Here is a 13,485-nt window from a genome sequence, read left to right on the forward strand (position 1 = left end):
ACATTTTTGTTGGTTGAGGTATCAAAGGGAGCATTGCTACCAAAAACGGAGTGGAGTAGTGGCTTGCAAGTAGAGGCAATCGGTATCTTGTGCATTGCTGCAATGTAAAGATTGAGCAACAACGCGTCACGTACGCCATCAAGCCAAGCCAGGAGGTACTAATCTGTCTATCTGTCCACTCGCTCAACAAATCCGATGCATAATGAGGACATCAGATCATCAGTGTTCAGTAGACAGTAATTGTGAATATATCATATATTGTGTTTATTATATATCTTGACTTTCGTTATTATATTACATCATCATCACCATGGATTTGATCCACAAAAGGAAGGAAAAAAATCCAAGAAACTGAAATGCACTCAGTCTACGTATACATCAGTTACGTACATCCATTACATATGTAGGCAGTGTATGCATGTGAAGGCCGGATGGAGTAGTAGTCAAGCAAAAGAACTTGGAACTTCACACGTGCAGCAGGGTAATCAACGAATAATATAATTGAATGATCAACCGAATGCAGATGAAACGAAAGCATCAGCAGCAAAAGCATCAGATTATGGATGGATGATCAGTTAGTTGACGAGGTAGCATTTCTTCCTGATCTCTCCCTGCGCTCCGGTGAGCACGTCGACGGTGGACATCTTGACCATGGAGTCGGCGAAGTCACGGAAGAACTCGTCCGCGAAGAGTCCGGTGGCCTGGCGCTGGACGTACGCCCTGGTGGCGGGGTCGCTGAGCAGCGCGGCGTCGGAGTGGAAGAGCCCCCGGCGCTTGGCGACGAGGCGGTAGTAGCTGGCGTCGAAGCTGAGGAAGCTGCCGGGGTCCATCTCGTTGAGGGTGGTGTTGTCGGCGAGGCTCTGGCACCTGGAGCGGAGGCGGGCGAGGTACGTGGCGTCGAGGGCGGGGTCGACGTCCGCGAGGTTGTTGGCGCCGGTGAAGTTGTAGAGGCGGTCGCTGAAGAGGTTGCAGTGGGCGGTGCCGAGGGTGTGGCCGCCGGAGAGGACGACGAGGTCCTTGACGCCGAGGCCCTTGGCGGCGAACATCTGGACGAGGCGGGTGAAGTTGGCGGTGGGCGGGGGGAGCTGGTTGGTCTCGTTGGCGATGGAGACGCGGCCGTCGCGGCGGCCGAGGGCGACGGGCCAGGAGGGGCCCCTGGCAAGGACGACGGCGTCGCGGGCCATGAGGGCGAGGATGTCGGCGCAGGAGACGGTGCCGGGGCACGCCTGCTCGAGACGGTCCTTGACACGCTGCACGGAGCCGAAGCCGCGGAGGGTCAGGTTGGGCGTCGCGTCCTTCTCCGCCGTGTTGGCCGGCGTCGAGTCCAGCAGGACGGAACCGTCGCAACCCTGTCCCCATGCACGATGCATTCAGTAACTTGCAACGCAAATGCATACGCAGCAACGCAGCACGTACCCTGACGAAGCAGTCGTGGAAGTGGAGGCGGAGCAGCGGCCCGGCGAGCGTCGGCGCCGCCCTGAGGATCTCCACCATCTCGTCCTTGACGATCTCCTCCACGCGCGGGCACGTGCTGCTGTAGAAGTCCATCTGCAGCCCAGCAGCCATGGCGCTGGAGGCAGCCGCCGAGAGGAAGAGAGCAGCGACGCCCATGGTGACCATCGCCGCCATCGACGCCATGGAATGGAATGGATGGATGTCCTTGTGCTGTTGGGCTGCTAGAGCCAGGTGGATTGTTGGATGGACTAGTGGTTGTGGGAGGCCAGTATGGGGGTGGTCACTGCTTATATAGCTTCTACGTACACTTGCATTGCAGCATTAGCAATATTGCCCGTGCCACTGCCACCCAACTGAACCGGGATTATGCTAGCTAGACCACCAATTATATTGCAGCTGTGTGGTTGTGCATGCGGTTAAGCTCCGATGATATTAATTAATTACTCCTGCTTAGTGTCAGTCATGCTGCCCCAACCAATTAATTAATTGATTAAGCTGGCATCGCTTTCCCATTAATTCAGGGAAAGGGTGCAGTGCAAATAGTCCCAACCCCCTTTAACTTGTCGTGCATGTACGTACGCACACATGCTGACATTGCTTTTGCTACTAGCAAGCAAGCATGCATGTTGCAGCTGCCTGCTTCTTGTTGCACTGTCACACTAGTATAATGCGTGGCCTTATTAGTTTTTGCGGTTGCACATTGTACCTACCTGGCTACTGCTCCTTCCGTTCCAAATTAATTGTAGGTCGTTTTACTTTTATAAGTTTATAGATATTATTATACATCTAGACATACACTAGATGCATAATAATATCTACGAACCCTAAAAAGCTAAAATTAAATGACCTACAATTTGGAAAGGATGGAGTACTCCTGGAGTTGTATATGCGGATTCATCGCTGTACTCGCGTGTGCTAAATTAGAATCTGTTGGAGCTTTTTTCATCATCTCTCAACTGCAAGCTCCAGAGTGAGATTGGGTACGTACGTAGTAGGAAAAATATAATATACCCATCCAATCCAGGCAACAAGCATATAATAGAAGCTGGAGGTAGCATGCATGTGATGTGTTGGTTTGAGGAGGGAACAAAGGCTAATGGTGGTGGATTATTGGTCCCAGGTAACTAACTACTGCTTGAGCTAGCTGTGCCGCATACATGCACGCTAGCTACTACTGGCTCCTTCCAATCAATCAGTTCAGTTGCTGCATGATTGGCGACTAACCGTGGCAGTCACTGGCTGCATGCTGAAAACAATTAGTACTACTTTACAGCCAGACCAGGCTGCTAATTAAGGTGTGTTTACAGTGAACCATGCATTGCATGCATCTGAACAACTGAAGGAGCTAGTTTTATTAATGAATTGTCTTGTATGTAGCTCATTGAATTGCTGTTGCAGTCAGAGAGCAACAGCAGCTGCACTGCGGTTTATGCTTGCATTCTACTCCAGGCCAGTGATCCATCGATCGATAGAGTGAGCCAGGGTTAAGTCCAATTTGGATTAAATATGATGCATCCATCCATCCATCTTGAAATAACTTTATATATAGCTGCAATGCAACAGTACTGAAGAAACAAGCATCATGCGCAACAAACAAATTCATTAATTAAACGCTTCTTACTTACTGCTTTCTGCTAAAAGTGCTGCATATATAGTCCACACTCGTCCGGATCACGGCAGCAGTTGTTCAGATCTTGCTTTGCTTTGCTTGAGACGTCTTCGTCACAAATAACAATATCGCAATTGGCTACTACTGTATATTATTTGTTGTTGGAGAGGGCTGGGCCAGGCATGCATTATACCATTCATACTGACTGGAAATACAATGCGAGATCACAAGGCTTCTCGTTTGGTGATTGCGTTGCGTGCCTGCGTTGCAATGAGAGGATCATCGGTGTGAGGACGAGAAGAGACGACTGCTGTTCGTTTCCTGCGGCCAGGCCAGGCCACAGGGACAGGGGTGGTTGCTGCGGCCGTAGCTTGAAAGGAAACCGGCCACCTGCCCGGCGGACGGCACCCTGTTCCTTTCCTGCACGGACGATCCTCTATAAGATTATTATTATTAATAATGCAAAAGAAAGAAACTAGAAAAATGAAATATATGCATCTCGCTTCTTCTGTTAAGTTGCTTCCAAGGCAACAAATTAAATATACTGCATGCCTATGATGACGGACATCTACTACATGCTATGCTAGCTACTATACAGCAGTACTATATGGCCGGCCGGCACACGCACAGCAGGCAGCAGGTACCTGGTCGCTTTTACCACAGTTGGTTGCTCAAGTGAAAGGATGCTGGTTGTGGTTGGCCACAGGATCCATGCAGTTCCACGAATTCAGGCAACGTAACTAACGAGCACGCCGACGCAGGAGTGAGTGCCACTGCAAGTCACCCATATGCCAGTCCTTTCTGCTTCAATTCTTTTGCGGAAAGAAACTAATGAATCAGTAGCTGTGTTAACCACCTCTTCTGGGTAGAAGTAGAAGTAAGAGGGTGTTTGGTTCCTATGGTGGACTAAAGTTTGAACTAAAATTTGCACTTTTTAGTCCCTAAACACCTAAACAGGTGGACTAAAGTTGGACTAAAGCCTTTAGTCCTCTAATCCACAAAACTGGACTAAAGTGGACTAAAGGGTGCTCAAGATACCCCTACCCCTCATTAATTGCTCCTTCTCGCTCGGCCCCCTCCGCCGGCCTCCCTCCCGCCCGGCCACCGCCGCTCACCCGCCCGCCGCCGTCGCCTCCAGACGAGCGCGGGAAGCAGCGCGTGAACGGCCCCACCTTGAACCCCGACCCCAACGGCGCCGACGAGCCAGAGGACCTCCGCCGCGGCGTCTCCACTTGGCTCGCTCCTGCCGCTGCAGATCCAGGAGGAGGAAGGCCTGGGCGTGGCCGGCCACCATGCCTCCCACTGCCGCCGCCCTTGCCGCGGCGCCCAAGCCCCGCGCCCACCCGCCGCCGACCTCCTGCCCGACCCCTGCCGCCGTTGCCACCCTCTACCTTGCTGTCATCTTGCTCCATCTCGTCCCAATGCTTTAGCACGTCGTCGTTAAAGATGGCGTCGAGCTCATCTGCGTCCTAACGAAGGAGAAGCTCAGAGCTACGAGTCCGGAAGACATCTCATCTTGCATATGAATCTGAATTCCAGAATGGAAAAAGAAAAGGAAGTATACCTTGTAGAATGTTGCTCGGGGTAATGGTGAAGCAGGATGGTTGGAAGTGCAAGCTCAGGAAGGAGAGGCCGGAGAAGAGCGCGTTCTCTTCGAGCAGGTAGCTATTAGACCAAGCACTTGTCCAAAATGGCCACAAGCTGCTGCAAAGAAAGCTACCAGAATGGTGACGGGGAGGGGAGGCCGGGAGGGAGGGGTATCGGGTGGTGGGTAGCAGGGGTAAAACGATCTTTCTTCAACTGCATTAATAGATTTTAATCCACTTTAGCCCATGAAAGCAAACAAAAGTGGGACTAAAGTTTAGTCATGAACAGTTTAGTCCATGGACTATACAGCTAGAACCCACACGGCCACGCCTGCAAACTGTCAGAGTTAATCGGATGCATGTGAATCATCCCAACTTGTTGTTAGTTTGATCCATTGTCAACCGTAACAACTGCTAGCTCCGATCCATGTGAAGGAGACAGCACATCTATGTACTTTTTGATGCCATGATTATTACCTGTAAAGAAGAGACTGACTGGCCCATGGCCGGCCTCGTTACCAATCATGCATGCGCCTTGTTCAACAAACCACTGGATCATTGTCTTTGAAACGAGGAATTTTCAAGAACAAATAGTGTGTAATAACTGTGCGTGGTGAATTATTCACAGCAGAATAAATTAAAGGAGTAGTTAGCTACAAAAAGTTGCTGATGCAGTGAAGGCCGTCCTGTTCAACTATGCCCATGGTCCACTCCAGGGTCCTTTCCTTGCGAAGTCACTACCCATCATGCATGCGTGCTTTATTTTGAAACACTAATGCACGGGCAAACACTGCATTACTCCCAGCAGTCATGGATCGATCCAGCAGCCAAAATTCAAGCCACAGTACACCATGCAAAGCCAGCCATACTAGCATTGTCCACGGTGTCATGTTCGCTGCATACCAATGCAAGCACCACATATTGCCGTGCAACGTCCCAAAGTATATGTTCACTAGCCAGGGAGATTGAGATATTGAGTTGGGGAGCGTAACAAGTTTGGCGATTCAAATGCAGTTTAATACAGTTAATAATCACGGGCCTAGATCACACTTTTTCTTTACAAGTTTAACGACCATTATTATACTTGCATCACCTGTGCTGCTAATAATTTGAAATTAATAATAAAATTTAGGACCCATAGTTAATACCTTGTACTTTCTCTCTCATTTGTTAATTATTCTAACACAATACTACATACAGATATACTTATCTTTATTAGGTTGTGATAGATTTTAATTAGTAATTATTGTATACACGTTTTCATTCAAATTTATTGTGTCTTTTCACTTTCCACTACAAAAATTCAATTGACTAGACTTCGAAAATTTTAATACTATTATCCCTTCTGCTAGGTAAAATTTGAGTTTCCAGCTCTGCTCGTGTCTCTGTCTGTAAGACAATTGGACTGTTTGGTTGACTGGATCTCCCCCATCCTATCTGACTAGACCCGTATAACCTGAGAATGAAGTCTATATATGATTGGTTGACTGCTGAGAGGATGCAAACTACACGGGAGGATTCAAAACTCTGCCTTTAGCCTGGCCCGTGGGCCGTGGATATGCTCAAAATGAGCTTCATTGGCCATCCTGGCTAGGTTGATGCAGTGCATCCCACACCGCCCTCGCATTCAGGCTCAACGGAAAAGTCTCTGTATCCAGAAACCATAGAATTCTTTGGTAGACAAAGAGAGAGTCAATCACCCAATATGGAAAAGCAATGATGGAATCAAAATGTAGAATTTTTTTTTGCCCGTATCCTTCTTCGTAGAAAAATCTTAACGGCAAACAACTTAGAAAAAAATAGGATGGCTCCACTATCAAGGATAGATCCTCATTACCCGCAACAAAGGAAGAAAATGAACTCCTACTAGGATTCCCTTGTAATCCTACTAGGACTCATACCTTATAATCCTACTAGGACTCATACCTTGTAATCGACTACTCCTTATAACCAACTAGTAATCCGGCCCCTGAAGTATATAAAAGAGGGTAGAGATACCTAGATCGGCAGAACCACAACAAATGATCAAATCCTCAACACCAAATAACACCCAAGCGCAGGGCGCAATATATAATACCCCAAACAGGACGTAGGGTATTACGCTACTCCGACGGCCCGAACCTGTATAAATTTGTGTCTTGTGTCCTCTATTTTACCTTTGAGTTCCTTCGAGTTCTAGGTCCGGCGATCCCCCACCAACCAATCTACTACCTCGAGATACCCCTTGGTAGGTTGCCGGGTATAAAATACCGATACCCACGACCCCATACTTAAACTCTGCAATACAGAATCCGAGACATCTAAACACTTGTGTAAAGATTGTACATACATCACTTCAGCGTGGTCGAGACTAGTCAGTTGGTTTAGCACCAACCAGGGGAAATTCCATGAACTCCGTATATAGATGGCAGAAAACATGTCAAGTTGCGATCGACAAAAAAAATTTGATGGTCTCGTTATATTACTTTTGGTGGATCGGAGCAAGAAAATAAAACAGTGGATGGAGTGGCTTTCCTCATCGGAGAAGAGATTCAACAATACCAGCTGGCAACCCAAGCATTGGGATCCGCACCCTCCTCCTTTTTAGAAGTTTTATGTTAGTCTGTTCGTTTACCTAGTTTTTGTTTCCTCTCCTTCGTTCAAGTCGGTAGTAATCGTGTGGGGTGTTTTTGTGCCCCATAGTTGTATCTCATTTATCCTTTTGGTGGCTTTTAATCTTCTCTCCTAATAAAAATTCAACAAATCTCTTGCCGTCCATTATAAAAAAGAAACCATACATCTTTATAGAGTTAATGCACCAGCAGATACAGGGTCAGTGCATACTGCTAGGTAACCAACCAAGCAGCCTTCTTTCTAGGGTATCTGCATGCACCCAGATAATAGATGGAGTTTAAAACACCCTTGGATGTGCCTGCTCAATTTATGATGCAGCTCTACAAAACCCCATTCAACTAACCAAGATATAGCGTTAAACACTGGCGACTACTGTTACTATTAGCCACATTAGCTATTTCAACCATATATACATTCTTATGTACAAGAGTGTGTATACACATAGTATACTGTTGGTGAGAATAATTTCCCCAAACAAATATAGCATCTACCAATATATTTTTAGAGGCTCAGTTAGGCTGCTGGGCCAATACTACTTATGGTTATGTCAACTCTCTCTCTCTCTTCCCTTCCTCTCTCCTTATCTATAAAAAATATTTCTTTGGTTATGGGCCAAGATTGTAGTATTGGCCTTTTGCAGATCGAATGTTACAATGGGCCGCCACCTTGGAGCTGCTGCTGCAGTCGGAAGCGTTGCAGGCCGATCTTTCGGCCCGTGAGCCTGACGTCTTCCTTGATCTGGTTCCGGTACTCGCCGAAGGTGAAGCTCCTGTATCGAGGAGGAGAAGCGCCGCCGCCGGAGCAAGAGGTGGTGCTGCGCGGGCGGATGAGCGTGTCGTAGGCGGGGCAGAGGAAGAAGGCGACGGAGAACCTCTCGCTCGCGGCGCTGGCCATGACCCGGTGCTCGACGCTCCGATAGCGGTCGTTGCTCCATGCCTGCAGGAGGTCGCCGACGTTGACGATGAGCGCGCCGGGGTTGGGCTTGACGGCGACCCAGCGGCCGGCCTTGAGGAGCTGCAGGCCGCCGACGGCGTCCTGGTGCAGGATGGTGAGGAAGTCGCTGTCGGTGTGCGGGCACAGCCCGAAGGCGCCGGTCGCCGCGCCGCACGCCGGGTACCGGTTCAGCCGCAGGAAGCACGTGTTGCGCGTGCACCGCGCCACCATGTCCTTCTCCTCGTCGCCGCGCAGGTCTGCGACGAGGATCCCCGCCAGCTGCAGCGCCAGCTTGGACATCGCCGTGGACACCTCCTCGATCACTAGCCTGGTCCTGTCGTCATCACCGGCGGCGGCGGCGGCGGCCGGCGTGATCATGGGGATGTGGTAGGCCTCCGACCACGACAGCTGCTCCAGGCACGTGGCCGTCGGCGTGCCCCAGCGGTAGCTCTCCGGCGAGAAGTCGAGCAGCGGCTCGCGCAGCTTGCGCTCGAATGGCCGCCGGAACACGGCGACCTGCGCGTCGTGCAGCTCGTCCAGCAGCGGCTGCGGCACGCCGTGGTTGGTCACCTGGAAGAAGCCCCACTCCGACGCCGCGCGCACGATGGCCGCCCGGCACTGCTCTGGTGCGTGCTGCAGGCTGCCCAGGTCGATCACCGGGAGGACGCACCCGCTGTTGTGATCGTCGACGGCATCCAGCCGGCGGTGCGGGTGGGTGTCCAAGAGATGCTTGTACGTGGTCATCAATGGCGGGTTGGACTCATCGTCCATTGCTGTCGACAAGATAGCAGAGGCCTCCTGCATATGCAATCAGTGCATGCATATATATGTAGGATGTTAGTTAGTAGTTTGATCGTGCCTCAACTTACAATATAATCAATCAAATTACTCTGTAAGTAGTGTATGTTCATCTGTTGTCTGGAAGGAAGGGGACGGTCTTGTCAAAGACGATGCACGTACATGTCAAAGAAACGATTCAGATTACAATTCCAAATTCTAAACCATGCATGCATATATCACTAAAAAATCCGATCAAAATGCGGCGAACTGAGATGGAGAGACGATGCCTTACCTTGCAAGCTAGCAATTTTGTCAGCGTATACTAGGTCACTGCCATGCATGGTTGGAATTACAATACAATTCATAAATAAACACGTCCAATGCGCATAGCAACAAGAAAGAAACAGACAGCAACGAAACGCGAGAACATTCTCAGAACCTACGCTCATTCATTTTGTCTTCGTCGTTGCTGACTATATTTGTTCACATCTCGGCTAGCGCTGACCCCAGGGATGAGACAAGACGTTGTCAAAGTTAATCAACAAGCAAATTGTATTCATCGTGCATAGCCATGTACTACTACATGGCTAAACCACAATATAGTCAAAGTGGTTAAACAGGTAATTCAGAAAGAAAACCATATTTTTGTATAACGCTCCAGGCGTGTGTCGGGGCACTCCTGTGCAGCTGCAGCGGACGAGTGCCGTTTGCTTCTGTTCTTTAAACTCTTTTCTTATTAATTGAAAGGCAGAGCTCCTGCGTTCAAAAAAAAGAAAGAAAACCATATCCGTTTCACTCGAATGTCTAATATAGTTTTATTTCTTGCACAACTAAGATGACGCAGCTATATATTGTACTGTTTGTTTATTAGGCTATGTCATTCAAAATGTTTGCCAACTCTAGTGGTAGAAAAAAGAATTATGTCCTAATATACTCTTAGTGATATCAAGACCAAGCATATATTGTATATGGTTTCAAAAAACATTTGTTAATTTAATTTCCTCCTCAGTCCTCAGCTTATAGGGGGGTCGATTAAGAAAATAATCATTTTTATGTCATACTAGGGTATATGAAAGTAGTTTTAATAACACTTGTTAACATCTTCGAAGCTGTAATTTCAATACTTCTTTTGAGAGAGTACAAACTTTCGCTAATTACTTTGTCAAGAAAAAAAGATATAAAACCAAGTCTTGGAAACAACAGAGATGGACAACTACTATACGCTAACCAAATAGCCAAAAATATTTAATCAACAACTTCATTAGTTTACCAATAGACATTACAGCTCAAGAAACCAATTAGTTGGATCTCCAGTTTTCCTAGGACCTTTCACAGTAGTTCTATAACAACGCAAACAGTTGCAATCCACAAAAGCTAGAAAATTCCCAGAACGAGACTCAAACATAACCATGGCTGCAAACATGAATTCATATATGGAAGATGGTAGTAGCCGTAAATCTTGATACATCTCACCTTTTTGTCAAAAATATGAAATGGTATTATTACTATTTGTTAGTGTTCCAGAAAAAAGTTCACAAAAAAGAACAGATTGCACGTAACAGTTTCTTACAAAGACTGTGTTATACAAACCCAATGGAATTATAGCATCAAGAAGATATTGATATTAAATGTTCTGAAAGTGTCTTTCAAAAAACATAAATGTTCTTAAAGTGTGCAAAATGACGCGCGTTTTTGAACTGGAACGAATATTTGTATAGGATGCATGGGGCTCAGTATAATCATAACTAGACCACTAGGATACATGTGATTCTTGGATCCTAACTCCCTTTTGACATGGTAGAAAATTAACTATATGCAGTAAAAATAAACTACACCAATAAAGATGGATCGGACTTGGCATAAGATAACCATATGTAAATCTGCACGTGGCAAATGTATAGATTATGCTGCCTCAGCTTTTTGTGTGCAGCATGTGCATGCATACTGACGTTTCAGTTGTACGTTGTGGCTGCATTTGTTTGTCCTCTCTCTGGGCTGCTACCTACACATCCGGACGTCTGTCACTGACCTGATCATTATCAGTAAATAACAAAACATGCAGTTTATCCTGAATTACTCCTGTCTCACGCTCATGTATATCTTCTTGCTGTGCTTTTCTCTCATCTTGTTCAAATCATATGGTGATGATGCATGATTGGTATATAGACACGACTATTGGATGAACCATGATGCATGAAGATCGAAGAAGAGTACTCCAAGATACATGTAGAAAGACATTTTTTATGCAAATCCAAGATTTGAGGAGTTGTGAAGATTAAAACAGTGAGCTAGCGTTTCTGGAGGAACTACAGATAGGTTTGTGAAAACAGGTCATTTATTTTTTTTGAAACGAAAAACAGGTCATTTATGAATCAAAGAGTTTATGCATGACCAAAGGGTGAGCAATTGTATAAAACAGCTGTTGTTATAACAAATCTATTGCACTAACCGTCTACTGATGACTGATGGAAGTTGCTACTATTTATTTAGCGCACAAAGACAAGGATGCACTGGACGAAAGGAAGAAAAAAAAAAGACTACGGCCGCCACAAACACCTGTATGTAACCTCACACCTCAGATGTGAGGTTTTGGTGTATCTCCAGGACAATTTGTAATCTTAGCTCCTTCTTTAATCCTTTCTGTCATGTTTATCTAATTCTAATTCTAAGATTATAAATTTCCATTACCTGCATGGTGGTGATGGAAGGGGATATCCATATTGGTTGAAAAAAAATGCAGAAAAGATTGCAAGTCGATTGTAGATGGAAGAAATAAAAGCAGGTGCATGCAGTGGGAAATGAAAGAACTGAGCGAGAGATGTTAAGTTAGTGTCAAACCTGGTTGCGGATTGAATTGCGATCTTGAGGGGTATTCTGATCGATAGAGTCACAAGCTAGAGCTATTTGGTGTGCTGCTTAGCTGATCTGGTGGCTGCTGGTCTCTCGCTAGCTCTTGTTTCTCAGTGTATGTATATATACAAACATATAAGGTTGTGGCTGGAGGAGGCAATTATTGAGGGTCCAGCGCGAAGGGATAACACTAACGGAGATGAGGAGGAACTGGTTGGTGGAGGGCATTTTATGTTGGGTCCGACCTGAAACACTGACCCGACCTCCAAAAGGAAGAAGAAGACACGCCAGAGTCTCCTCTTCTCTCTCCCTCCCTCCCTCCCTCCCTCTCCTTGCATTGTGTCAACCATCAGATGAGATGAGTACGCTCACAGCAGGACGACGAATGTGTGGAGATTCGCCAGCAAACGGTGAGACCTGCACCTCCATCTAATCGATTGGAGATTCGCCAGCAAACGTTGAGACCTGCACCTCCTCTAATCGATCGGTCCATCGATGGATCTATCGATCTCTGCAATTTGGCCGAGACACTGCTGCATGCGTGCAGCCATGGACCATGCATCTAGGAGCTAGCTACGAGCCTGGCCACGTATGTTGCAGGGGGAGCATGAGGCTCTCCTCCTCGCATCGTGTTCCTTGTTCCCTTTCCATAAATCTCAACATCCAGCCATCGCTATGGGCTGGGGCAACCGATAGATGAGGGGTCACCGTACCGGACATTGATTAGTTGGTCACCGTAGCAGCAGACCTCCTAGATCCACCGGTCACATCCTCCGATCCGATGTGTATATATATATATATGCTCAGCTCCTGCCACGTACTGCACAGACAACGTACAGATACATTATGATTAGTGGCTACGCGTAGTGCAGATCGATCTGATGCATTCTTCTCGTCTCCCATTGGCCTCGCCCGGATTTTCCACACCACCAAGCAAGCTTACCCAATAAGGTCTCAACCGGTTTCACCACCGGCTTCTCGAGAAGCCCTACCAAAGGACGACGAACGAAACGGCTTCATACCCGAAGCTTTGGAAATCTGAGAGAAGCGAGGAGATGGTGCGGCAGCCGAAAAAACCGGCTCCCCGCGGCTCCTCCTCATCCACGAGACCGGAGTCCCAGGATTGCCCCTGAGCAGTGCGGGCGAGGCCAGGGTAGAGGAAGACGGCGCGCGGGCGAGCTCGGGGCGGGGGAAGATGGCGGTGCCGGCACGGGGCTGGAGAGCGCCGGCGGTGCGGGCGAGGTGGGATGAGGCGCAAGCGAGCGCGGGACGCTGGCGACGCAGGTGAGCGCGGGACGGCGGCGACGCAGGTGAGCGGGACGAGCGCGGGATGCCGGTCGTGCAGGCGAGGGGGCCACGGCAGTGTGGGCGACGGCGCCGTGCGAGCAAAGGACCGCGGCGACGCGATGCATGCGAGGGAGCCGCGGGGGCGCCGGCGAGGCGACCGCCCGAGCCTTGCCGCAACAGCGCGAGCGTAGGGAGACGGGGTTGGTGGAGGCGATGGAGAAGTGATAAGGCAGAGCATAGAACGGATAAAGGAGAGATAACGGGAAGTAAAGAGAAAAAAAGAATGGGAAGGGAAAAGAAAAATAAAAGAAGAAAAAAAAGAAAAAATAAGGGTGTTATGAACATTTCGACTTTCTATCCATTTTAAACAAC

General features: G+C 48.0%; 3 protein-coding genes across 5 annotated transcripts; all 3 read right to left on the reverse strand.

Annotated features, from left to right (window-relative positions):
• Positions 1 to 240: 240 nt before the first annotated feature.
• LOC101756505 (peroxidase 1) lies at positions 241 to 1,774 on the reverse strand. Its single transcript, XM_004987211.4, has 2 exons — positions 1,417 to 1,774; positions 241 to 1,349 (listed from the first exon to the last, which is right to left on the reverse strand). The coding sequence occupies exons 1-2, from the start codon at positions 1,636 to 1,638 to the stop codon at positions 576 to 578; spliced, it is 996 nt and encodes a 331-aa protein (XP_004987268.1). The 5' UTR covers positions 1,639 to 1,774; the 3' UTR covers positions 241 to 575.
• A 1,203-nt stretch (positions 1,775 to 2,977) lies between these two features.
• On the reverse strand, positions 2,978 to 4,834 carry LOC101756916 (translation initiation factor IF-2-like). Its single transcript, XM_004987212.2, has 3 exons — positions 4,629 to 4,834; positions 4,109 to 4,526; positions 2,978 to 3,484 (listed from the first exon to the last, which is right to left on the reverse strand). The coding sequence occupies exons 2-3, from the start codon at positions 4,474 to 4,476 to the stop codon at positions 3,289 to 3,291; spliced, it is 564 nt and encodes a 187-aa protein (XP_004987269.1). The 5' UTR covers positions 4,477 to 4,526; positions 4,629 to 4,834; the 3' UTR covers positions 2,978 to 3,288.
• Positions 4,835 to 7,633: 2,799 nt separating this feature from the next.
• On the reverse strand, positions 7,634 to 12,048 carry LOC101757313 (gibberellin 2-beta-dioxygenase 8). Of its 3 annotated transcripts, XM_022823620.1 has the most exons (3): positions 11,815 to 12,048; positions 9,086 to 10,978; positions 7,634 to 8,994 (listed from the first exon to the last, which is right to left on the reverse strand). In XM_022823620.1, the coding sequence occupies exon 3, from the start codon at positions 8,965 to 8,967 to the stop codon at positions 7,912 to 7,914; it is 1,056 nt and encodes a 351-aa protein (XP_022679355.1). In that variant the 5' UTR covers positions 8,968 to 8,994; positions 9,086 to 10,978; positions 11,815 to 12,048; the 3' UTR covers positions 7,634 to 7,911. The 3 variants fall into 3 exon arrangements, with proteins under 3 accessions (XP_022679355.1, XP_004987270.1, XP_022679354.1); XM_004987213.3 differs by lacking the exon at positions 9,086 to 10,978; XM_022823619.1 differs by having other exon boundaries at positions 7,634 to 10,978.
• Positions 12,049 to 13,485: the final 1,437 nt, after the last annotated feature.

The sequence above is a fragment of the Setaria italica genome, unplaced genomic scaffold (genome assembly GCF_000263155.2).
Source record: "Setaria italica strain Yugu1 unplaced genomic scaffold, Setaria_italica_v2.0 scaffold_11, whole genome shotgun sequence".
NCBI classification, from domain to species: domain Eukaryota; kingdom Viridiplantae; phylum Streptophyta; class Magnoliopsida; order Poales; family Poaceae; genus Setaria; species Setaria italica.